Here is a 25,064-nt window from a genome sequence, read left to right on the forward strand (position 1 = left end):
TAGTATTCCCTGATTTCCAAGGCGCATTCGATTCGGTTGGCCGATCTGTTCTTTTCACACTTGCCCACCAAGATACGTCCCGACAGTTCGTGGACATAATAAACTCTTTGTATTTCCAGACTTCCGGACATGTGAGAGTATGCGGCGAGCTCTCCAAAAACTTCCGTATACAAAAGTGGTTTCCGTCAGGGACGCTCACTCTCACTATTTCTGTTTTGAAATCGGTGAAATCATGAGACGAGCGCTGGATGATCTCCGAACTTCCGGTGTTCAAATACCCTGTGACGAAAACCTTGTCGATATGAAATATGCAGACGACGTCGTTCTCATCTAGTAGGAGTAGAAGGCGTAGATGTTCTGAATGAACTGATCAAAGGTTCACCGTCCTTTGGTATGAACTTTGCACCCACAAAGTCACGCTTGTGGAAGGGCAGTCACTGAGCACGCCACGTAAAATCCAAGGAGAGGTACTGGAAGTTGTGGGGCGTTTTATGTATCTTGAAAGTTGTATAAGTTCTGACTGTAGTGTGGCAGGTGAGGTTAATGCAATATTCTGCAAGGCCCGGGTTGTGTTTGCTAATATGAGACACCTACGGCGTCAGAGTGGTGTATCGCTGAATCTCAAGGGACGTGTGTATGAAGCTAAATTACGGGCTGTTTTTTGAATGGGTGTGAGATTTGGCTTGTTTGAGCAGTGGAAAAGAAGTTCGACATTCGTTTTCTCGAAGTCATACATCGTGTGGGTTGGTGCCGGTGAATCCGTAACGAGATAATTAGAAATCGTTCAGCTGTAACATCCTTTCGGGGCCTAACTTCCATGCCACCCGAAGGAAGCACAAGGGCTGGGATACTGTCAGGTTGCCCAAGCCTAGATCGCGGAAGCTGAGTCGCGTAGGTCGGGTTAAAACCACGGACCTTCCGGTTAGTAAATTCGCGCTCTAATCACCTGAACCTTCTCGCCATTTCTTTTCTTCGCCATACGGCTTTCAAATAAATCATGGTTGTACGCCAGCGTTGCATCGGTGTTGAACACTGATGTCATGCTCTCGATGGTGATGATGACTAAGAGCGGTGAATCCAATTTTAGGCGCGTTTTTCCGTTGCAAAACCAAAGCATTCATTGCTCTCTGACTTCAAAAAAGTACGTTGGTAGCCATCCACCAACTACTGGTTCCAAAAGGAAGCTTTAGAACCTTTGGAGCTTACTTTCTGTGGATGCACTATAAGTGAATATAACACTTCTTTTAAATGCAGTCTATATGAACAACCCAGATGCATTTGGAGTTGGTTGCAATAGTATAGACCCTATAGTATAGTATAGTATAGTATAGGGACTGGTCTAATCCTGATAAAAAGCCTAAATATGCACTCCGGTGTACTAAATCTTTTGACTGACCTGAGTCTTTCTATCTAGACGTTTTCGTCCTACTTGACTAAGAGGCTGTGAATGACAATTGTGCTTTGTTTGCGCGCCAAACAGACACAGACTACCCATCTTAACAAGAGTTGGTGAGTAAACTTTGCGTTATCCCTGGACGTTCAACGTGAGGTAAACCGTTTGTTAAATTATTCTGAACACGCAGCAGACTAGCATGCAGGATTACCGTTGTACAAATAGATTTTATGGAACTGAGTGGTTAATCTCTTCCTAGTTGGTTATACTAAAGACCATGAGTAGGTGCATATTCTGGATAGTTAAGCCCAAAATGTGGCAAAGCAACATTTTTATACTTTCTGACATGTGATTTCGGGATGTGTTAGCCGTTAAGGGACAAAATTCCTAACCTGGAGATTTTTTATTTAATGCCAACCCTGAATTTCGATTGCTCTTGTCCTGAATTGGGAAACCTGAGATTCGCTCTTCCCCCAATCTCTCCTTTACCTGCGTTTGATTTGAATCGAAAAGGAACTGCATATGGATTCTTATGCATTTTTTCTGCATGACTGCAGTATAGCGAATTCCGCTAGTGGGATGTTCTCGCTTAACTAATAACCGGGGGTGTCGAAACTTATCGCTCCACCCAAACGGACCAACGTCATTTCTAATCAGTAACCTTAGTCACCCGTTCCAAGAACCTTAGACTACTAGCGACATCCCAGTATATTTAAAGGACAGTTTGTTGTCTGACCTACAGGGAATCTGTGCTGTTTTACATTAAGTCTAAAATAAAGAGGACGCTAGAAAATGACTACATTGGAATATTCAGTTTAGCTGGGGGAGTCGGATTGTCGTGCAAGTCCGACCTTTTTTACCAGTGAGATAAACATCCCACAGAATAACACTACACATTTCAAGACGAATTCGCTGATAATTGTGACGTCTCTTCCTGCTGAAAAATGATAAATTTGAGATAGGATAGTATTCGGAGCAATAAAACTTTTAATTCGCTGGAAACTCCACTTTACGGAATGTGACACTGAATTATTATACATCAACGAAATCTATAAACATCCAGATTAACTTCATGTGGAGAGAAAGGCTGAAAGCAAACAAGTAATTCAACATACCAGCCTTCAACTCCGTTTTGATATGCTATTGTAAGAATGGACATCTTTAGTAAAAGATGTCGTAAAGTACTTGATTTCCTAACAATCTGGTATAGTGCACATGATGCTACTTTGTCGGACCTGTTCAAAAAATCCCTCAACAGTTTTCAGCTGTGGCCTAATAAAGGCTACCTTGTTACTCTGCAAAAAATAAATAATATAAATTACTGAACATATCATGCGGTAAACTAGCGAAACCAGAGCAAATGAAACCTGAGCGACAAACAATCACTATAAATAGTCCAATAAGACCCTTCGGAAACAGTGGAAAATTTTCTCAGTTCTTGGTCATAAGCAACGCATCATTTTTGGACAGCTTGGCCACCTCCAAAACATTTTTTTAAAAGAGGACGTTCTCTGCTTTTGGAGCTTGGTTAAGGAGCCTTATGAAAGCGTAAGACCTTTGATCTTGCGTGCTTCCACCTGGTGCCGTGAGGCGCTCGCGAAAAGCTACACCTCGACCCTTCAGTGGACATCAGATAGATTTTATCAAGTATAAGAGTCCCCTGTCAAAGCAAGTAATCCAACTTGGATGCAGGAAGCCAGGGCTACGTATGGTATGCGACTCTCTAAGCTGAAGTGTGACGACATTTATCCTGAGTATACCTGTTGTGAAATCATTTATCCCGTCTTCTTAAGATCACCACTCAGTCAAATGTAGTTTTATTATCACCATAAAGTCAAGCAACTCTTAATAACGTATGAAGCCCTGTTCCCTTAGCTGTCACTGCCAGTGTGATGAACCAGTGACCAACGGGAGCCAATTTTGTTCTCCGTCTTATAACTAACCTTTTTTACCTCTGGTTATAAAGAATAATTTTTGGTCCAGTTTGTCAAACAAATCCCAAAACACCTAAAGTAAAGGCAGTCGATCGCACAACATTTACGAGATTCAGTGTTACATATGTGCCTTTCTGTTCTGGTTAGTTTTCCAGTTCATTCCATAATGAAGGTGGCCTTCGGTATTCTTCTAGTTCTGCAAAGGACCACAAAGTTGGTATATCCATTTGATTCCAGTACACATTACTAATAAGTCGGAATCCTTCATTATTGCATGTGACATTTATTAAGCGTTTCTACTCAAATAGGATTCTATTCACACGATTACTATTGAATGTCATACACCCTTGCGAAGATTCAAATTTGGGGCTGGCGTACACATATATGAGCACTTTACTACGGGCGTCAGATTTTATCCCAAACAAAAAAAGGTCTTGCATAATTTCACTGTTTTGGATATTTGAATCTGAGAATTTTAACTGCTCTTAAATCCTTTCACACCTTGCCTCTGTTGTTAGATCAACTAAAGACTGTTAGAGGGAACAAGGCGTAGTAAATTGGCAGTAAAGCATTTGCAATCTGTCTGACGCTTATGAGAACATTCGGAAACCATCATTATAATCTACTTAAAGGGAGTGCCAACTACGACAAATGTAGTCTGCTTGAATTATCACATCCTTTTGGGAAAACGCCGTTACTGCAACTGTTTGGGGTCGTTCAAGGGAAACGAGCGTTTTGTAGTACGCCATGCATCCAGTTGAACGAGGACTGTTTGCTTGCATCACCATACACATTTGGCGGTTGTTTATTTGTTACAAAACTCCATCCTAACAAGAGAAAAACTACAGGTGCCACATTGTTTGTGGGATGAAGCTATCCAAGAGATTCCTCCTGATCGAAAAAGCCACGAATCGCAGAAAGAGTGCGTTACGTAAGGAAGACATTTGACTTCTTGTTATATTACCTGCCACAATAAATGCAGCGGTTGACTTCACGGAACAAAGAGGCATCCTTTTGCTCAGGGGCAACCGTAGCCTTAAATACTCAACAGTTGGCCGTATTTCTCTAGGACAAATGCGTAGAAGCTATGAAGAACACGTTGTGATAAGCCCAAAGCTTACTAATGATACACAAATGTCAAAAGTCCATTTAAATCCACCTTTCCTGAGCGACTGTTTTTGGTTTATTTCTATCTTTTATCCAGAAATCCAGCAACAAACCCCTACTCGCCGGCACCAGGTTGACTCACAACTATGTTAGGCCAAACCTATCATCCGCGTTATACATATCACAAAGTCCAGTGAAACTGCATCACTGCCAACCACAAAGATTACTTAGTCAGGCTGCCAACGATACGCCGGTCGCAAGGAAATATGCCAGGTAAGACCCAGTTACTCGTTGGTTGAAACCGTTCCCGTTTGTGCGGTTTTTAATGAGCACATAAATTACCTTATGTAGAGGAGCCGCCGCCCTGTTAAAAACTAGACGTTTGTAACAGGCTTTTACTCACTTATTCATTTAGAAATGAACTACACACCAAAGTAACATTCTTCTGGCGACCACAGTTTTAGTCAGCGACAGAAGACCATGGAAAAGCCAGCTATGCTTTCAACAATCCAGTGAAGATAATGCTCGTTCAATACTTGTTTGGATTGGTGGCCTCTATTTCCCCCCTTCCAAATAGTTCTCACTCCGGACTTGACTGTCCCGATTGGGAATGCTGTGATTTCATTTTGAGTGGTACTCTTCCCACGTAGTATCAATTCTAGAATTTTTTCTAAAAATTGTGCATTCACTTGACTTACTGTTCTTGGATAATTATGGAAGATTATATTGCATTAACAGGTAAAAGTAGTTTGACATGTTCCGTGACGAATGGATTCTGGGTTGAACCATACGCTAAGCTCGTCCTTCGGCGCAGCGAAACTTTAATAGAATAGTTTCGTAGCGCATAATAATTCCACGAGGCTAATTCGCTTCTGAGTCATTTCTGTACCAACCTGGCGAAGTTGCATCTTGTATGTTAAAAGCATGCCTATATCACCGAAGACCAACCACAGCAGTTTTGCTCAATATATTCCATCCAGTCATACTAACAGCACTTTGCTTACCTATTCAGGAAGCCCATGATTCCATTTGGCATTTAACAGATTTTTCACTCTCATCTACTCAAAGCCTACTTTAATTGACGATCACCTCATCTGTATTTTGATTTTTTGATTGCATCTGCTTGTAAGTAATGATACTTTTTATTTTTACCAATGGGAAAAATCGCATGCGCTCTACGAAATGTCCTAACATTAATCGATTTGCGTGGGAGTGAAGGGAACTGCGTGACACACGTAGGGACTTAGAGCTGCTTTACACTACTCAGACACGTTGGGGCGGAGCAAATTCACTGATGGTGTGTTACAACGGGTTCGAAATCAGCAAGCATAGTGTTTAATAATGCAGGTGCAAGTAAGTGCACGCATACAGATTGACCAGGATACTAGATATTGTAGTCTTTTACGGGTGTTCACGCATGCTCCCACAACCCTACGCTTGCATCGTCCCAAAACTGCATTAGTTGTTTAGTGATTCTGCTAGGACTTAAAGTACAGTGTCGCTAAACTTGCTGGTAAAACTTAGTAAGCTCCAAAGGAACAAAACAAACGTTTAGATGAAAGAAAGGGACGAAAACTGGCTCAAATATTGGCAGTGTCTCATCCCTTACGGTTGCTTAAAGTGGCTTGACAACTGGAAAAGGAGTGAGATTTATAGCCGAACGACTACCATTTTATGATTATCTTCTACTACCATAGGTCCATTTTATATACGCTATGATCTCGCGGTTGCTGTGTTGTTGGTAACAAGAGAGAAGTGGCGAATTTTTCCAATAAGCACTTCATTGTCTTCCATACGGTAGTGCAATTTTTGGAATTCTTGGCCCCATTTTGGTGTGGTGTACCTAATTGATCCGCTTTTGTTTGCCTTTGACCAGTTGATCACTTCAGTGCTGGTTTGCACAAATGGGGACTGAGAACAGAAAATTACCGTTAGGTTCGTTAGCTCCTTCTTAGCTATTAGAAGTGGATACTCCTCATTGATAGCCGAAAACGAGTATCTCAATAAGAGGACTGAGGACTGATAGGCTGTCAATGAGGGACGCGGTTCTCAGTGTTACGTAGAGTAGTTCTAATTTAATATGTTGTAAAACAAGCATGTTACCACTACTGTGTGGTTTCTGGAAATGTTATCCTGATGTTGGCCAAACGATCCATTGGACGGTATTTTTGTGGAACAGGTTTCTGCATTTACTGTCATAGTACTCGATCCAGATGACTTCTACACGAGGTGCCGAACTGTCCCCTCTAAAGGAGTGTGCATCCTCTTGGGGAAGGCAAACGCGCGAAGCATATCCTGTACTTGCTTAACCTGATAAAACGAGAATTTGGCGTCATTTTGATGGTTTTATTTGCAGACAGATTGGGAAGGCCAGAGCAGCTTTTGCGAACCTACGTCACCTGCGACGTGGGCGTTGCATCAGCCTCTCTGCCAAGGGTCGGGTTTACAATGCTGCGGTGCGCTCCATATTACTATATGGATCAGAAACCTGGCCGCTGCGCGCCGAGGACGTCAAAAGACTTTCAGTGTTTGACCATTGCCCGAATCTGGTGGGAACACCGGATCAGCAATTTTGAAGTACGTCTAATGGTATTCGGGAGAAATAACTCACCCTCGATAGATGAACTGATCACACTGCACAGGTTGCGCTGGCTTGACCACGTGCTGCGTATGCCAGTCGACCGACTTCCTCGAAGGGCTCTTTTCGCCCAACCATGTGAAGGGTGGAAGAGAGCCAGAGGCGGTCAAACAATGACTTGGCAGCGAAGTGTGACATCCATTACAAAAAACCGTCTTACTGGATGGGAACCCCGAGACGGTCCACATCAGTGGTTAGAGACATTGTCAGATATGGCCCAGTCGCACCCTCAATGGTGCTCGTGCATCCAAGCTACTGCCTTCAATGCATAGCTCCCTTCACAATTTACCCACTTAACAGTCCACCTACAGTGCTGCGTCTTACCAATAATCCGGCACTGGCTAAGTAGAGCCAAATTGAAACTGCAGGCGTAAGCTCGATGTGTTAGATATATTCTAAGGTTAAAGGGAGTGGCGAAGTGTTGGACCAGGAAAATAGTGAAATCTTGTATTGCTTTATCCTACTGTCTGGCTTCTTTAGCTTAGGTACATCTTGACAGTGCGTCCTAGGTCAGAAAACGTTTCTTCTTCAAGATATTGGTAAATCAATTTGAAGCACATTCACAAAATATCTAATAGAATGAGGGTTCGAAATTTTTGTTCAGATTTACTCTTTTGAATGAAAGGCCAAGAAACACTGTACGGCTGCTTCATCCTTGTCGGGAAATATCAGCACGTAACTCCAGGTGTTTTCCACCCCCAACTTCCCGGCTATTAGTTCGGATACTTAACCTTTTGGTTATATACCTTGCTTAAGCGAAATACACTCACACTGATGACCATCCGCCAGTGGCTTTCCAGTTCTGTACCTCTGTTTTTGCAAAAAATGATGTTTTTAAATTACGATTGTGAGCAATATTTATTTAGTAATACGTAATACTCACCAAACCTGAACCTTCCGTTTAATGAAATAAGTTCATATGCCGAAACTTCATCCTAACCAGTTTAGTGAAAATTCTAAGCACGATTTCCACGTGAATACCGTTTATCACATCTTGTGGGGTTGTCCTTGAGGTTCTGTATGTTTGACTATATCTTGAGATGCTCTGCGTCCGGCTCCACTTTTTAGTTAACCGTGAGATCCCTCTAATACAGACGGTGGGAGTGGGGCGTCGATTTGTTTTACAAGGCAGGGTAGGAGTTTTACGTGTGACCTGCAACCACAGTGTATAATCTTACTCTGGTAACATTGATGTTGTAACCCAGCAATTTGTATACTGATCTGGCCACTCAAACGTGCACTTGAAGAGTCAATTCTTTCGGATTACTGCTACAGTTTATTCAGTTTTTTAAAAAGCCTAAACTCAGGCAGGTAGGGAGGAATCATTCATTCAAAGCCGCACTGGTTATGTGTTTTCCGTTGATGACGAAAAGCTTGCAAGTAATTGCAAGTAATTCGGCTAAAAACAACTGCGAAATCACCCTCGAACTATCATTACTCCTGTTCGAACAGTACTCAAGTCCTTACAGGTAACTTTGGCGGAACGATTTCTCCAAAATCGCCTACGAACCGTTGACTACCACACATTACTTGATGATGAGTTTATTCCCTGATTTATCGTGCTGATCGCCTGATTATTGCTAACCGCAGCCACCAAACGGACCAAATTAAGGTGACAACTCGTTGAGGAGAAGATAAAAGGTAGGAAGGACTAGTAGAGAACTTTATACTGTGGCTTGAAGGCAGAAAAATATACGGGTTTGCTCAAATTTATAGATTATACTGGTAATTTTTGAGATATATGAGAGCGTTTCTTTGCCAAGGTAAACAAGGTAGTTGTTGTTGCAGCTTCCCAAACTTCTACAACTTCACCAAGTCGTTATGAATTTTTGCTAAGACATCACTTTCCTCAATGAATAGCATATGCATGTTCATAGATACCAGATTAAACAATCTAAAGCCTGAACTTTTCTGTAACTGGTTTATTGTAAATCGCCGTGCACCAACCACAACCACGAAGTTGAACCACCATCTTAGTTGTGTACAACGCAGTGTTTCCTGTAAAAAAAATTCCTCTCTGAAGAAACCGCCTGCAGAAGATGTCATATTTTGTTCTTCTGACTGGATAATGGGGATTCTGGTGAATTACCCTTGAAGGTCTCAGAAGGGCTCACATCTTAAGTTCCTTATAAGAAACCAAAATCCATCAACTTCGGTTGTCAGACGTATAATCGATGGTTTTTCGTTCTTGGAATTCTCTTGTAGCCACTTAAAAAGAGCATCACTGGATAAGAGGAATCAGATAATTATTCTGGTACTTGTTGGTGAAAATTTCATCAATGAAGCTTTCTTTCTGCTCCGATGTGGCGCCTAATTAGGCAATTGACGATCTGGGGGAAGAAGTGTGCGACACCACAGAATGCATGGTGCACAATTATTGGGAAATGATTTGGTTATTCAAAGCTAAATTAGACAATATGAGGGGAAACACGGAGTGCCGTTTTTGTGTTAGCAGAGGTCATACTTAATCCTCGAGAGGAGGCGCTCTAGTTTTAGCAACGAAAAGATGCGAGAGATAACTTCTCTTCGATCCAGAGCAATCGTACTACTGTAAATAGCTGGTCTATTGGTCGTCCATCCTCACAACTGACCTGGAGTTTCACTTAGGTTTGTGGGAAGGCTGTGATCCAGTCCGGAAAATCCCAAGTATGCAAAGGCTTCCATTTGAGATTGGTTAGGTGAACGCTTTTAACTTTCTCTTTTCGATGACTACCTTTTGTTAAACTTGTCACTGACAACACATTTTAGTGGATCTCTTTGGCTCGCCGTCCAGAGTTGGTAGGGCTTTTCTTAACCACACTGTATAATTTTATAGTTTCATCAACCGGTATTTTTGCAAAACCAAGCGTACAGTTTCATGATGTCTATAGGTCAAGGCGACTTTGCAGTTTGCCATCATTCCAGAAGAGTTTTCGTCACATGCATTTAACTAGCTGTTTGACTGGAACAATCTTTCTATTTGAATTTGTGAAACAGTTTCATATTTTGCGCTGAGCATTTAGGCTCAAATCAGTTTCTGGTTACGTGGAGTGAAATAAACCGAGCTGACAGTCAATTACTGGCCTTCTTACATCCCGCTATTCATTTAGCTACTTAAAGCTTGTAGGTTTGACTGAAGTCCAATATTTATCCTGAAGAACGAGCTTCGTCGATCGCCACGTTTACATGCTTAGTGTTTATCTTTTTATGGTAAATGACAATTAGAGAGCTGTTCACAAACGATGAAGGTGAATGTAAATTATTTATCTGCTGCGTTTCATGTTTTCATTGAAGACCGGCCCACACGGTTCTAAAAGCTCTTCCGTCCTCGGTTCCCATATCATGAGAGTTTATCGTCCCCGAAATTTGTAGTCTTCCCATATTGATATTCTTTCGCTTCACCAAAGCTTGCAAGACATGTCACTGCGTACGTACTGTATATAAGTTTGAAGATCTATTTGAGTAGTTTTAAATTCTCCTACTTATTATTAGAAGGCCGAATTTATGGAAACTCGAGAAGCTTGTAAGTTTGGTAGAACAAAACCAAATATGTATTCTTTGCTCGAATGCTGATAGGCTCCATACGAATGAAGGAAAAGGGATGCTGTTGCATTCGTAAAGTAATCCTGCTGGAGATAAAACCTTTTTAGATGGGTTATATTCCTGGGGAGTTTACAAGAGTCTCTTCCTGTTTACCGCCCTTTGTCTTCTGAAATGCGCAAACAACATAATGTGTACACATTTTAAGTGTGGTATTCCTCATAAGAGTTACTGTCACGGTAAAGCAGGGTGTTCAGATATTCTGCGTGTTTGTTATGGGATCACACACTAAATCAAGGCTGATAAAGCATGTTTTGAATCGCCAAAAGGAGTGAGGTCTCTCCCAAACGGCGTGTTGAGAACCAACCCAGTATGGGTGGTTCAAAAACCACATTTATCCCGATGCCATCGCTCTTTATTAGATTATTGACTTTACTGAGGTAAAGTGGGTAATTAGCAGTGGCACTTTGATGGTTATATTAGAGAAATCTAACGGAGATGCTGCTTGGACAATGGAGAAATGGCTTTTGAACCCACTGTATGTGTTAGGTAATATTGTAACCTATGACCGGCTACACGTTGAAAGCACATTTGACTCCGTCTCATACATTTTGATTTTCTATTCTGAAGTTCAATTTTATACCGGTGAGTTCTAAGTTATCTGGCTTATTTTTTACCACTATAAAGCACCCCATTTAGCTTATTCTCTGCACGACTTTTGCGGTGGGTTCACGAAAGACACGAAAATCGATATTTCTTGGAGTTCATGACACCTCAGTCTAACCATTCGGAAGACAGGAAAGTTGTGCGTAAAAGTTGAATAAACTGAATTTATAGGACAAATTTACACAAAATTGTGAAGTTCCTCCTTAGTTGTAATCTGTTACGAACATTGTACCCTAAAGCTGGTATTACTTAGACCCTGAAAACGAAAGAAGCTACGGTTTCAACTGTTTCTATTAGATTAAAGCGTGCGTATTCATTTAGCAACGGAGACATACTATATTTGCCGCTATCGACTGCCACGTGAGCTAGAAAAACATGCCTGGTCGTGAATTCACTTGTTTAATAAGCTTCTTCAAGTGGTGGTTTAGGTAAAGTTATACATCGACTCCCTCAATTATGCAAAGCCTTCGCTAATCAGGCGGTCGTGGATAAAAAAGACTACCTAACCCAACAGTGCTTAGTTCCAAACTGTTACAAACTGATGTATCTGTAGCACATGTGCATTTTTAGCTGCCAATTCTGTTTGTAAATATCTGTAGGTTGTGATCATTGAAGAATCACTGTTTTGTATTTCAGAGGCACCTCTCACGCCACAATTATCGATTCTCTATTCGACTCACTCAGGCAGGCAGATTGTGATACGGTGGATGCCAATGATTTACTAGATGTAAGTGAACTACGTCATCTTTATTTTTAAACACTTAACAATTATTCCACATCCAAACTGTTTCTTGAAACTGCTGAAGCGTGGAACGTGCCTTTGAGACATGGAGTTGGATCTTGCAAAAACCTTTTGACAAGTGCGGATAGCATTGTACCATTTTGTTTGGAAGTGATGTTCTAGCTGGTTGCTGGTGGACATTTTATTGTGCGATGTGACCTGGTTTACGGCCCAACCAGAATACTTCATATAGGAATTTACGTCCATGGCTTAGTACTCATTTCAAGAACACAACTTTCAATAGTTCGCTTGTATAAGTGCTAAAAAAGCAGTACACCTCTGTATTAAACAGTTCCACCCAAGCAGCGAATGAAAGAAAGAAAGGATTTTTACAGTGTCAACATATCCCCTTAATAAGAAAATTATGCCCAGACAATACACAGAAAGTCCCGCGATTTGATTTCTCATTGTCTTGTGAAGCTTTGTGGGTGAAAAGTGCATACCAGAGGACGGGATGACTTTGGTCAGTTCATCCAAATACACCTGCACCTTCTCTTCGGAGATAAGAGTGATGTCGTCTGCATATTCCAGATGTACAAGGCTTTCGTCACAGGCTATTTGAACACCAGGGTTTTGAAAATATTTCAGCATTCGTCTTGTGATTCTATCGATCACGAAGTTAAATAGAAATGGAGAAAATGGGTATTCCTGATGGATATTGCTTTGTGTACGGAAGCTTTTGGTGAGCCCGCAATCCAGAATTCTGGGAACACAATGAGCTTATTATGTTCATAAACTTCCGGGATATATCTTGGTGGGCAAGCGTGTCAAGAAGAACGGACAGGTCAACCGAGTCGAATGCGCCTTGGAAATCCAGGAATACTAGAATTGTGGGTACCTTATACGTATGGCGTTGTTTTAGCACCTAACGGAGTGCGAAGGTTAGGTCAACGCAACCCCTGCCAGCCCGGAATCCCGCTTGATGCTCTCGAGTCAGTATCTCATGAGCCACCGTAATGCGACGAAGCACCAGTGACGCAAAAATTCTCGTAATGACTGGGGTAAAGTTGATCCCCCTGTGGTTGCCACACTCACCACCAGTCCCCTTTTTAAAAATGGGCACTATCACCAATTCGCCCCAGTTGTCCAGGACCGACTCTTTTTCCAAAATACAAGCAAACACATCAGACAAGCGCTTACTGAGGACTTTATCTCTATATTTGAACAATGCGAACGAGAGGTCACCCGGACCATAAGCCCAGTGGCGCTTGAGAGTACATATGCAGTCATAAACCTCCGATGACGTAGGCGATTCCATGTTCAGCGTCCAGGGTTCTAGATGGGTCCGATCGCTGATGATCCCTTTCACAGGTGGAAACCATTGTTAGTTAGAGTCACTAATATAAAGCTGGAATATTGTAACAGTCCAAAGTTTTTGAATTATGCAATGTGATATGTGATATCATTTGTTCATTGCTTGTTTGAGTGGTGTATGTGCCTTCCAAACCCTACTTGGAGGATCAGTTGGCTGTGTTTGTCATACCTGTAACCATTGACCATCCTTGTATGAGAGACCTCGGGTGTCGCGGGGATACCCTGCAGTAAGCATGACGGGTCACTGATGTGCGCAAACCGTCACACCACGATAAGCTCCAGTATGTTCGTGACAGAACATATCTAGTACGGTAAGACTGATATAATAAAATGATAGCATACTTCTTCCGGGTAGTATTGAGCCAGACGCTTCTCAATGAGGAAGCAAACACTTCTACTCATCCGAAATTTTCTGCTGCTTCTTATTTGGTGAGCTGATCATATTCCATGGGTTACATTCCTTATCTAATGAAGCACAGTGTACATCCTTTTTAGGAATGCTTGAGCTCCACCCCGGTAGTTGACGAGTAGTCATCGGACCAAAGGGAAGCACAGGAAAAAGTTATTTCAGTTCTATCCTTTTGATTCATAAGGCTCTCTCTTCTCTGCATTTCACGAGTTTCACGTGTTCAGCCTAGGAAATCAAAGCTGTCATGAGAACCAATGCAAGTCATAAAGTACTCTGATTCCCATCTGTGCAAGAATGACTTATGGATGTTTTGACATTGCAAAAGGACGTATCGATTACTTTTTCCGTACCTTGCTCTTTGTTTTAACAAATCTGTGAGCGAGACAGACACATTTCTCTCGGACTCACTACCTTTCATGCCTGTCTCATTCTATGAAGTGCTACAGGCACTACCTATTGGCCAATTTCCATCACGCTCTGATGTATCCGCTCGTTACTGGACCTAATTCCGTTATTTTATGAATACCTGACAGAGTCCTTTTATCCTTCCAGTAAATTTCCCTGTTACGACTGTTTTGATTGTGATATTGCAGATAATCGCGCGGTTTCTATCGAACAGTTGGTCAAAACGACAGGATATCTGTAAAAATTCCATCGACCAGTGCTCGGTGACGTGCCGATACATAATTCTCACGTCAACTAGGTGTCCGAATAAAACAACAAAAATTTAAAAACCATTCTAAAGATAGGAAGTAGCAGTGAACACTAGGAAATCTCGATCACATTAGGGCCTTCTCCATCTTCTTGCGTAAGCGAAAAGCGCTCACAATTTTGTGAAATCTGTCCAACGGAAAGGGCAAAGATGACAGACGTAAGTGGTACATGGTGCCGGTAGAATGTCATCTTTCTGGCTGAGGTGTCAAAAGTTGTGCTTTCGTTGTACTTTCTTCCTTTGCTATCTGGAAAATTCGATTCCTTAGAACTCCCGCAACAAGCAGCGCTTTCAAAAGACAACACTAGTTGTGTCTTAGTTGTCCTCGATATGTGGTGAAGCTGGTATAATTGCCCTCTATGGACTTATCGTTCACCTGCTAACCTATGTATTCAATCACTGTTAGCTGTCTCCTTGGCTCATGTTTTTTCTCATTGATGTATGGTCCACGCTTTTCGACAGTATTCTATGATTGATGCTAGGAAAAACACATTAGGTGGCAACCGCAGAAACGACTGGAAACTACTCCGCACGCAATGCGAGTTCCCCGTATCAATGAGAAACTCAGCATTTTCGGTTTTGATCACGTATATCCACTTGTCTCAAGCGACTCTGTTAAAGTTTTTTTCATGAGGTTCGAAAATAGGTGGGGTTATTGGTTTACTTATTCTCAAGACTCAACCAACTAACCCGTTCATAACCTCAGTGTCATTCAACACAAGACTTTTTTAGGTGCCTACTCTGTCACCTTTAACTTGTAGGCAGTAGGTTTTCAACTCATTTTTCACCCTTACTCTGGACAGTGACCTTCGTAAATTCCACCAATCTAGCAAACCTGTAAAAGCCCTCTTGGTTTGAAAACTTTCGAATGGAATAAATCATACAATTAATTTAACCAACTGGGGTGACTATCCGCTTATCAGTCACCGTCAACCAACTTTAAGTTTTGGTACCCTCCCCATATTATTTTATCGACGCAATAGTACAACAGAATAATGCTCACCATCTTTGATTCTAAACCTTTTGTCTTTCACGTTTTGTCCTTCTGAAAATTGGGTCGATCAGTACAACAGAATAATGCTCACCATCTTTGATTCTAAACGCTTTTGTCTTCACGTTTTGTCCTTCTGAAAATTGGGTCGATCAGTGCCTCCTAACTGATTGCAACTCGGCAAGACCCTAGTTTGATCGATAACACTTGTCAGTTAGCCAGGTGAAGTGTTCTGTCTCATTCAGTTGGGGTGATTAAGTACTACCTTCGGTTACAAACTATGGGAACAAAAATTCACCGACAGTTTTATTATCCGTTCCTCACTCTAGATTCCTGCTTTCAAAATCCAACTTCCAAGTTCCACATCACACCGTCATAAACGGACTGCTGTTGAGGTTGGAAACTTTCACAGACTAACAACAGTTTAGTCTTTCATTGTTTGGAGTTATCAGTCGAGGTTCATCGCTATTGATTTCATATCAAAATCGCTTTTCAATGAACAGTCAAACACTCTCAGTACACAGATTAGGCAACGGTTCTTGACCGAACTGCTATACAAGCAGAGAAAACTGCTAAAGTCTTTAGTCTTCTGCTTATCATTACACTATCGGTTGGGCATCTACCCTCTCTGGAAGCAGATTTTGGAAACTAATTGATAAACTGAGTATCCTTGGATTTTCTATTGTAACAAATCTACTGTTTCTAAGGTTTATTTCAATTTTGCCGGAGAAATTTTTGTCTGAGTTTTTGAAAATGGGAAGACGGTCAAAACTAATTCATTAGGTCGACGCCTGAAGTAAACCTCTAGTTTCTGTACTACGGGGCGAGGTTGAGTGTACCGTATTTTTAACATCTTTGCCTGTGGAGTACTGCGATATTATGGTGCAACAGAGCAAACCAACATACTGTATTATCTAGGCCACAATCAATGCGAGACTTAAATATCATCCAGCTAAACCCATAGAAGAATCATTGGGAACCCAATCCGTTGAACGTTTGAATTGTAGTTTAAGTTCATCATGCTCCCAGTTATGGAACTTTGTACTGACCCCAAGCCCAAGTGCAGGTCAAACTATTACGAATCCAGGCGTGCATGGATGGCTGATTTGGCATGTCATTACTACAGGCATGCCCGTGACAACGACGATTCAACACTACGGTTAACCTTTGAATCTGGTCTAGTGACCTAGAGAACTCTTATGACGCCTCTATACGGAGCTAATCTGACCGATTTTGGAAGCGAAATTGTAGTATTTTCAGTTCGAAGGGCTCGATTCCATGGTGAACTGGTCGTAGTCAGAAGCTTTTTCGAGATAGGGATATTTCCATTTGGTTGATATACTCGTGTAGTAAGGTAATAATCTATATTAAGATAATTTTGGTGCAGTTGATCAAAACTTTCCTAATTTGCCCTTGGCCTGGTTACAATAAGTAGTTAATATGCGCGGAACTTGAAGTGCCCGTTGAAAAAATGGGAAACTATTGCTGAATAATCAGCACGATAGAATCCTAGTGCCACTAATGAAGTCAAGTTCATGGACCTTGTGTTGCTTTCAATTGAGTTTTCGTCCTATCAGTGAAGCCTAATCCTGCTGGAAAGTCGAGAAATGTTGAATAGCTGTTTCATTCTTATTAGAGCTCATTAAAATTGCGTATCTCACGAAAATTAAGATGTTTCGTAGGCTAGGTCACTCGCTTTCAAATGTTTAATTGTCAATCGGCATCATCAGTACATTGTTGTCACTTTCATCTCCGCCATACTTTTTTCAGTACCAGATACTGGTACTTATTTGTTTAAATTTAGTACAGCCATAAACTTAGGCGTGTTTTACTAAGTTCCGAACAATCAGCTTCGCCAAAAAGTAGTTTGTTTGACGGCCAATGGACAACTCATTCTAAGCACGAAACTGTAGTTTGTTGATTCGCATCCTGCATAAGTTAACTGCAAACATGCCGCGTTCAATGTATTTTTGTTCGTGTCCCCGTCCACCTGAACTCCTGGAATTTCCTTAGTATAGTCAGAACTGACCTCTCCATTAGTCGTCATGTTGCATAACCTGGACGGTAGCTAAGGTTAGCATTGCAGAACGTTTTCAGTCAATCGAACCAGACGTACAGTTTATCAGAGTACCGTATACCGTAGGTAGGTCAGATCCGCCGACGTGCGTAAAATCCTGATGTTCTTCTATTTGAATGAATCCATTTGAACTACGGTTGAGTGTACCAGCTGTAAATTATTTGATAGGAATATTTTCACCAAGCCAAGCTTAACGGATAACAGCTTAAACATTTGGCAAAATGCACCCACTTCTAAACTTACATTGATATGATTCTTAGTTGAATCGTTAGTTTGACCGCTTCATGTTCCATTTGGTACTATATTCGTCATGTGTTCTTTATGATACCCTACTCACAAGGTTATTAACAGTTCCTCGACAGCCAACGGTCGGTTTTGCCCTTGTTGGGCCCTTCTTCCCGGGTCGTGTTCAAATTACCTTGTACTCGAACATAAGATAGAACACCAGTGGCCAAATACACTCGCTTGCAAATTACTTTGGTGCTCACAGAAAATCCAACAGAATCTCTTGCTTTTGATGCTATTCAACTGAATGTGTCGAATAAAGACCGGCCTCTGTTTTACCTTCCTACATGTCTGACGAGTCTATGATTTTTAAGAGACACCCGAAGTGTTGATATAATAGTGAAAGGAACGTGCTTCAGAGACTGGATGGTACTTTCGAACTTAATCTTTTCGATAACTCTCCAGGGGTATTCATCAAGGAACCAAGTCGTCCCACAAACATCAGAATAAGTTATTTAATATCAAATTCTGATGCCAAGACGTTTCAGCACGATTTTCTTGGGTTCCCAATCAACACAAGATTGGTATTCTATTCACTCGGTCTTCAAGATGTTTATTTGAACGAGTATGCCACACACCCGATGGGATGTCGTTGCACACATGCAACCGTTTCGGTTCCTACTGTCCTCGCTGACGACTAGTTCTGTAGCTTACCCTAACCACGTGTCTGGTCATGCGTTTGGTCACATGCCCGTATCTACTTTACCGTGTACCGCGTTCAGAGTGTGCATTTCCACTTACAGCCTCTACATAGATTTTTTCCTAGGCCAGTCACCCGCGCCCTGGATGTTTGTACCAAAACGGTAATGGGAGGGGTTACTCAAGCAGTTGTGTCCAATCGACAGTCAAACGGACATTCCCAATACCAGGCGAAGTGATTTTGTAGATCTACAGGTCTGAGCGACACGGCAGCGTCAAAAGGTATATGCAGCTTTCTTTATTAGTGATCTCTCTCGATTTTGCTATGTAACCGAACGAGCTACTAACCTATGAAGTGATTTTGTAGATCTACAGGTCTGAGTGACACGGCAGCGTCGAAAGGTATATGCAGCTTTTTTTATTAGTGATCTCTCTCGATTTGGCTATGTAACCGAACGAGCTACTAATCTATTCGGTCTCTGATTGATGTTCAGCGTTCAGCTCCCACGATATGTTGTTGAGGACAATGTGAAACTAGTGTGGCATGCTCTTGACATGTTCTTAGGAGTGAATTTGACATCTACCAGACTTGTACGTTCGAAGGTAGTAAGAAGGGTGTCGTGCCTAATCAGATTAGTTAGAAAACCAAGATCATAAAAGGCCTACATGGCTATGAAACACCATTGCGCTCCACCCTCTTCACAACAACTGACGACAGCTGCACTGTTGATGAAACTTTTGTCAGGCTCAGCGAATAATTCGACCGCAACGGTATTTCACTTATACATCTTTCGTTTGGAGGGCACGGGAGTCGAGCTGCTCTCCACCATTTGAGTTTGAACCTCAGTCACTTAGCATACAAAGTAAACAGTTACGCGCACGTTTGTGGTAATGTGTTGTTACTGTCTATTGTGCAATCGTTGCGAAGCGACGCACGGGTATTTACCGAAGTTTTCTCGAAGTCCTCAGGAGTAATGAAGTTCAGTTGAAGAAAAATTAACCAGTATGTGTATGGATAAGTGTTGCATAATGCGGTGCGGTCAAAGTACATCATCATCTCCCATCAAGAACCAGCATATCATATTAGGATAAGGCGATGTGATACAGAGTCTTATTGTACTTGTTTTACGTATTCTAACCTGTTGAAGCCTGCTGTTTGAGTGCTGTGACATGCGGCAGCATGGAGCTCTGGTGGGACAGGATTATATGTATATGGGGCGAGATGACTCAAGTGGTTAGATTACGAATTTGCTGGCCTGAAGGTCCGTGATTTGAACCCGACCTCTGCCTCTCGGTTTGCCTGCCTAGGCCCGAGGGAACTGAGGGTTTCCCAGCCCTCGTACTTACTTCGGATCGCATGGTAGCTAGGCATCGGAAAGGTGTTACAGATGAACAATCCATATACATATATATCACTTATAAGGTGCAGAAAAAAGTGATAGATCAAGTGGCCAAATACCTGTGATTGAAACAGAAGGAACACATACATATTACGGGGTATGGATCTGCACCTCCTGCGTAAAACGCTGAACGTCTACCTGTTCTAATACCACACAAAATGGGAACGATCATTGCAGTGAGGAGACATACATATTACGGGGTATGGATCTGCACTTCCTGCGTAAAACGCTGAATGTCTACCTGTTCTAATACCACACAAAATTGGAACGATCATTGCAGTGAGGAAAATTTATCTGCCAAGTTTAGTTTTCTGCACAATTTTTCATGGCACACGACAGGAGAGAAAAAACAGAAAAATTGCCGTGAGGTAAATAAGATGAAGACCCCTATTTTCTACCCCACCTAGGCTGGTGAATAGACAACAAATACACTCACTTTCAGATCAGTTTGGTTTACACGGGGGACTCAGCTGAATCTCTCATCTATGACATTCTCCAACTGAATATGCCGCAGTTGAGTTCACTTGTCGAAATCAGTCCAAGTTGGATTCAAGTGGAACCTGAGGTTGATGGAAACTCGGGAAATACACCTACCTGATAAGCTCCAAGAAAGGCAAAGTCAGTCATCTGAAAAGTTTTCGGAAAAGATACTGCGATATCTCGAATATCGTACCAAATGAAACACGAAGTGGCCTCTGTGCAGCACAGTGAGTTGAAAAATATCATAACTGAGTGATTCAGCTGATACCGGTAAAATATCACGCCACTACTGGGATTGACGGGCCTGAAATTGCAAATAAGTTGTGGTTAGCTGAATCCACAAATGCACATGGCGAAATGTTCAGAATTAAATTTTCAAATACTATTGTCTTAACCCTAACATTTGTGCGATTGCTCACCTTCGGTATGTCACACATCACCTCATAGCGCTTACGGTAGCTTCGCCAATTGGGTAATATTTACTCTCTTTATTATTGTTTCTCACTCGAAAATCCTCGACAATGGGCATCATAAAGATGTGTTCCGTATTTACTAACAGTCTTCACAGTAGGGGTTCACTTTCTGATTCTAGTTTAAAGACCTTCTCAGAAAACTGGTGTTAGATTCACTCATAAACAGCAGATGTTCGGTTTACGTAACAGGCTAAACTATGGTCACTGAGTTCCTATTACTCTAATGATCATGTGTTCATTTCTAGTGACAACTGTACTAACGATTGAAACAAGGAGGCCCTGTGTCACTCTCAAAAATGTACTCAGGATAAACCTATAAGGAATACCAACTCAAAGAGGGGACACTCAACAACTTTTCACAGCGGCCAATTGTCTTGTCACACTGAAGAAGTGATCTTCATACTGGTGATCTCCCCGTTACTTCGTTGGTTGGTTATAAGGCAGTTGAACAAATTCGCATGTTTATCGGTGCCACCTTTTTCTAACCTAAATAGCCCAGTAGCTCCAAAATAACTGCCTTACAGATTTTGGAAAAAAGCGATCAATAGTCGTCGTTTTACTGCCTTTTCACTGAGGTAGTTCATTTTTCAAAACAAGATCTGTACTTACCATGTATACGTGCGTCGTTTGTCAGCTTATAGTTCGTTGTGCGACTCAGTTCTATCCATTTTGTCAGTACGCAGCCCGTAAAGATAGCCTCAGTCATTTTCCAATGCTTCTATATCACTTTATCAGCTGATTACCAAAGCGGGAATCTCGTTGGATGACCCTCGTTTGAGCAAATTTGTGGACAACCTGACAAACCTTCAAGGTCCAAGAAGCAGTCAACCTCTTAAACGACGAATGACGTCCTTGACACTGGACAGAGAGGCGTTCAAAAGGTACAGTACTTGGACTATTTGGTTACCCTTTTCGTTTAAAGGAGCTGACGCGGATCTTATTTTAGTCATAGTGTAGTAAAAAATTTAGCGAGCACCTAACGTTATATCATAGAACTTAATCACCGTCATATTTACGCATATTTCAAGGTAACCGGAACAATAAAACCTTCAGTTTTGTTCCCCGCTAAATATCCGTCTAAAAGCAACGTAGTTTTTCTTTGCACTCAGTATCGACCTTCGGATGCAGCATTTGGTAGAACGAAAAGTAATCCACTCATGCACCATCTGTAAGTTAGTGTTTTCCACCTGTCATTGTGATGCAATTTCCTATTTTTTCGGCATCCGGCTAACCGGCTTCTGATTCAAAGTAGCAACTCTAGTTGGATTTATATCTCTGGTTGATGACAGTAGCACGTGGAAATAGTTTTGTCGTCGGTGATCCTTTCTTACTGTCTTCAAGTGCCTCCTATACAAGCAGACTTGGGTCAATTCACAAAACACATTCATTTACACACCGATTTGTTTTCAAACAGAGAATCATCATGGTCATCAACAGCATAACATCAGTCTTCAACCCTGATGCCTCGTTACCGATACCGTTACCCAAATGAATCTCCCGTTTATGTTATTATTCATTTGAATGTGCCACTTCATGCTTTACCTGGTACGATGTTCGGGACAGCTTAGTATATTTTTTCTTGGGGGATCACTGCCGGTAAGTTAGCCGAAAACTGTTCGACAATCCACTATTGTTTTCGTCCTTTTTGTGGCCCTTCAGTTAGGTGGAGTCTTCCAGTTTCCGTCACCTTTGTGTTCCAACTGTGCCTAAATTTCACGGCAGTCGTGAAATAAAAGCATTTTCACGCTAACTTGGTAGCGTACCGTCAAGAAAATATACCAGATATCCATTGGAGCATAAGGTGGTCTTTTCGCCGCCCATCCAATTGATAAAATCGTGAATGAAATATTTTGCTGCGGTTCGGTTGAGTCTGTCGCTAAATCTAGATTCATGGAAAAGTGAATATATTCCGCAAATTCCACATTCGGGTCCAATTAGAACACACGTTTTACGGCAAATCGGGAACTGTACCTGACCAGTAGGCCTCAAGAAGGATTAGACTGGTAGCGGGTTGCCGAAAAGCTTTCAGTAAATAAGGACAGTGATACACAGCGAAGCGTTTATATAAAGTGGTTACTGAAGAATCAGTGATCACCAAAGCATAGTTAGCTCGAGGAAACGCACTACACATACCGTGTCACTTAAGTTCCGCTTGTCTTTGTCTTCTTTCCGAAAACATGAAGTCACTTCACTTCATCTAAATTTTTTGGGTGCGTGTTTGTTCGCTGAGCTTGGCAATTTGATTGCAAACGCTTCATCACCAATCGAGGTGACATGGTCAGTACGTTGTTGGGGGCATGGTGGTGCGTAGCGATGTGTCGGTGGTTGTGCGCTGAGTAGTGTTGCGTGTATGTTAATATATGTGCTGTCAGCCGGGGCTGACCTTTGATCACGATCATCAATCCACTGCCATGGATCCGCTACGTAGACGTCATCTTTGTTATCATGAAACGAGATTCAGTACACAACGCACATGAACTGCTCAAAATCACGTTTGAAAATACCAAGTTTAAGATCGAACTGGAGAGGAACAACCGACTAACATTCTTGGACATTTTTGTGAGCAGGAAGGTGGATAGGACTCTGGAGACCTGTGTATACCGGAACGAGATACATTTGGATCAAATATCGAACCACAACAGCAATCATCTAGTAAACCACAAAGAGAGCTGCGTCCAGACCCTGTTCAGGACGGCGGAAACACATTGCATCACCACAGAAGTACGGAAGAAGGAAGAAAACCATCTATTCAAAGTACTCCAGGGCAATGGAAATCTAATGAATTTTATCAAGAGAAGCTTGAAAAAGAAGACATCCAAACAACAGCACCAGCAAGAACAAGCCACCGGACGGGTAGTTCTGCCCTGCATTAAGAATATATCGGAACTTACAACCAGATTATTAGTTCAAAAAGGAGACCTCTGAAGAAACTAATATCAAGACCGGAGGACAACTGAGACAAAACCAAGAGGAACAATGTGATAGAGTAAATGAACTACAACGACCGCAACAAATCCTATGTTGGACAAACCAAGAGAATGTCATGCACACGAATAAAGGAACACACCGCGGCCTTCAGGAGACAGGACCCCCTATCCCTGATATCTATAGACGAGGGCCAATATGGAAAACGGAGAGATTTTGGCACGCGGATACACGAGAAACAGAAAGGAATTTCTGGAAGCATGGTGTCCCACGGCGGACTCGATCAACCGATGCATTGAGCTGGATCCAATTTACGCACCACTACATGCAAGGGACAACATCTCAACCGTACTACTCAAGGAGAACCAAATATCGGATTTACAAACAAAGATCAATAGAGGTCACAACTTGGAACTCGGAAGGGTCAGGGACAGATGTCACTCCAGCATCGACCAGAGTACGCGGGCAGAGGATGTCAAGCTCAGAGATCACGTGGGCATAGAGGAACCAGGACGAAGAACAACAGAGCAACCAACGGAATCACCCGACCGAACAACTAACCAGGATCGAAGGTCAACCCCGGCTAACAGCACCTACATTATCGCACACTCAACAGTGCTCAACGTATAATCACCAACCCATCACTGCGCACCACTACGCTCCCTAAAAACGCACTGATTATGACCATATACACTACTTGAGCTGCCGACATTTTTCTCTATGGTTTGGGTGTGCATACTGTTAAAAAAACATTGATCTACGTCCCTAAGAAGTATCTGATTCGTCCCTCACCGTGACAAGTGATTTCTGTAGTGATCTTTCGAATGGAAGTTTGAACGACGTTTCTTGCTGCCCATGTCAAAGTGATCTAAAAGAAGATCTGGATTTTTTTCGCTCACTTAAAGCTCACTTAAAGGTGGACATACAACAACTTTTGGGTATTCCTTTCCAGTCAGATTGCGAATGACTCTCTCTTGTTTCCGTAAACGCTCCAAATGGACTGGCTCTGCTGAGAGCTGTCGTGAATCAGCCGGGCCACACAATTAATTCATTCGCATTAAGTGCAACTTGGTTCAAGTTTGTTCAAACTATTAAGATGGTGAAAATTTCACCTCGAATTTCAGTGAAGATCACCACTTTCAACCAGGCCACAAGTCAAAATGAGAAAGTTCTGAGTGAGCACACAGATTTAAGGCCGTGCCCCGCATGGTACCTTAAATGTTTTGCCCACTGAAGGCTCAAAATCGATTTTTGACTACCTCAATTCGCTTAAGGGCTTTGTCGTGAATACATCCATAAACGTACTGCTAAATCACTCTAG

General features: G+C 41.9%; 1 protein-coding gene across 1 annotated transcript in view; it reads left to right on the forward strand.

Moving 5' to 3' along the window:
- The window catches only part of T265_08610 (hypothetical protein), a gene marked incomplete at both ends in the record, with an annotated part of 30,066 nt that extends 7,538 nt beyond the window's left edge, over nt 1–22,528 (forward strand). Inside the window, 3 exons of the mRNA XM_009174465.1 lie at nt 4,532–4,707; nt 11,894–11,984; nt 22,478–22,528. Of these exons, the coding sequence (XP_009172729.1) occupies nt 4,532–4,707; nt 11,894–11,984; nt 22,478–22,528 (318 nt within the window). The remainder of the gene's footprint in view (nt 1–4,531; nt 4,708–11,893; nt 11,985–22,477) is intronic.
- Nucleotides 22,529–25,064: the final 2,536 nt, after the last annotated feature.

The sequence above is a fragment of the Opisthorchis viverrini genome (genome assembly GCF_000715545.1).
Source record: "Opisthorchis viverrini unplaced genomic scaffold opera_v5_227, whole genome shotgun sequence".
NCBI classification, from domain to species: Eukaryota; Metazoa; Platyhelminthes; class Trematoda; order Opisthorchiida; family Opisthorchiidae; genus Opisthorchis; species Opisthorchis viverrini.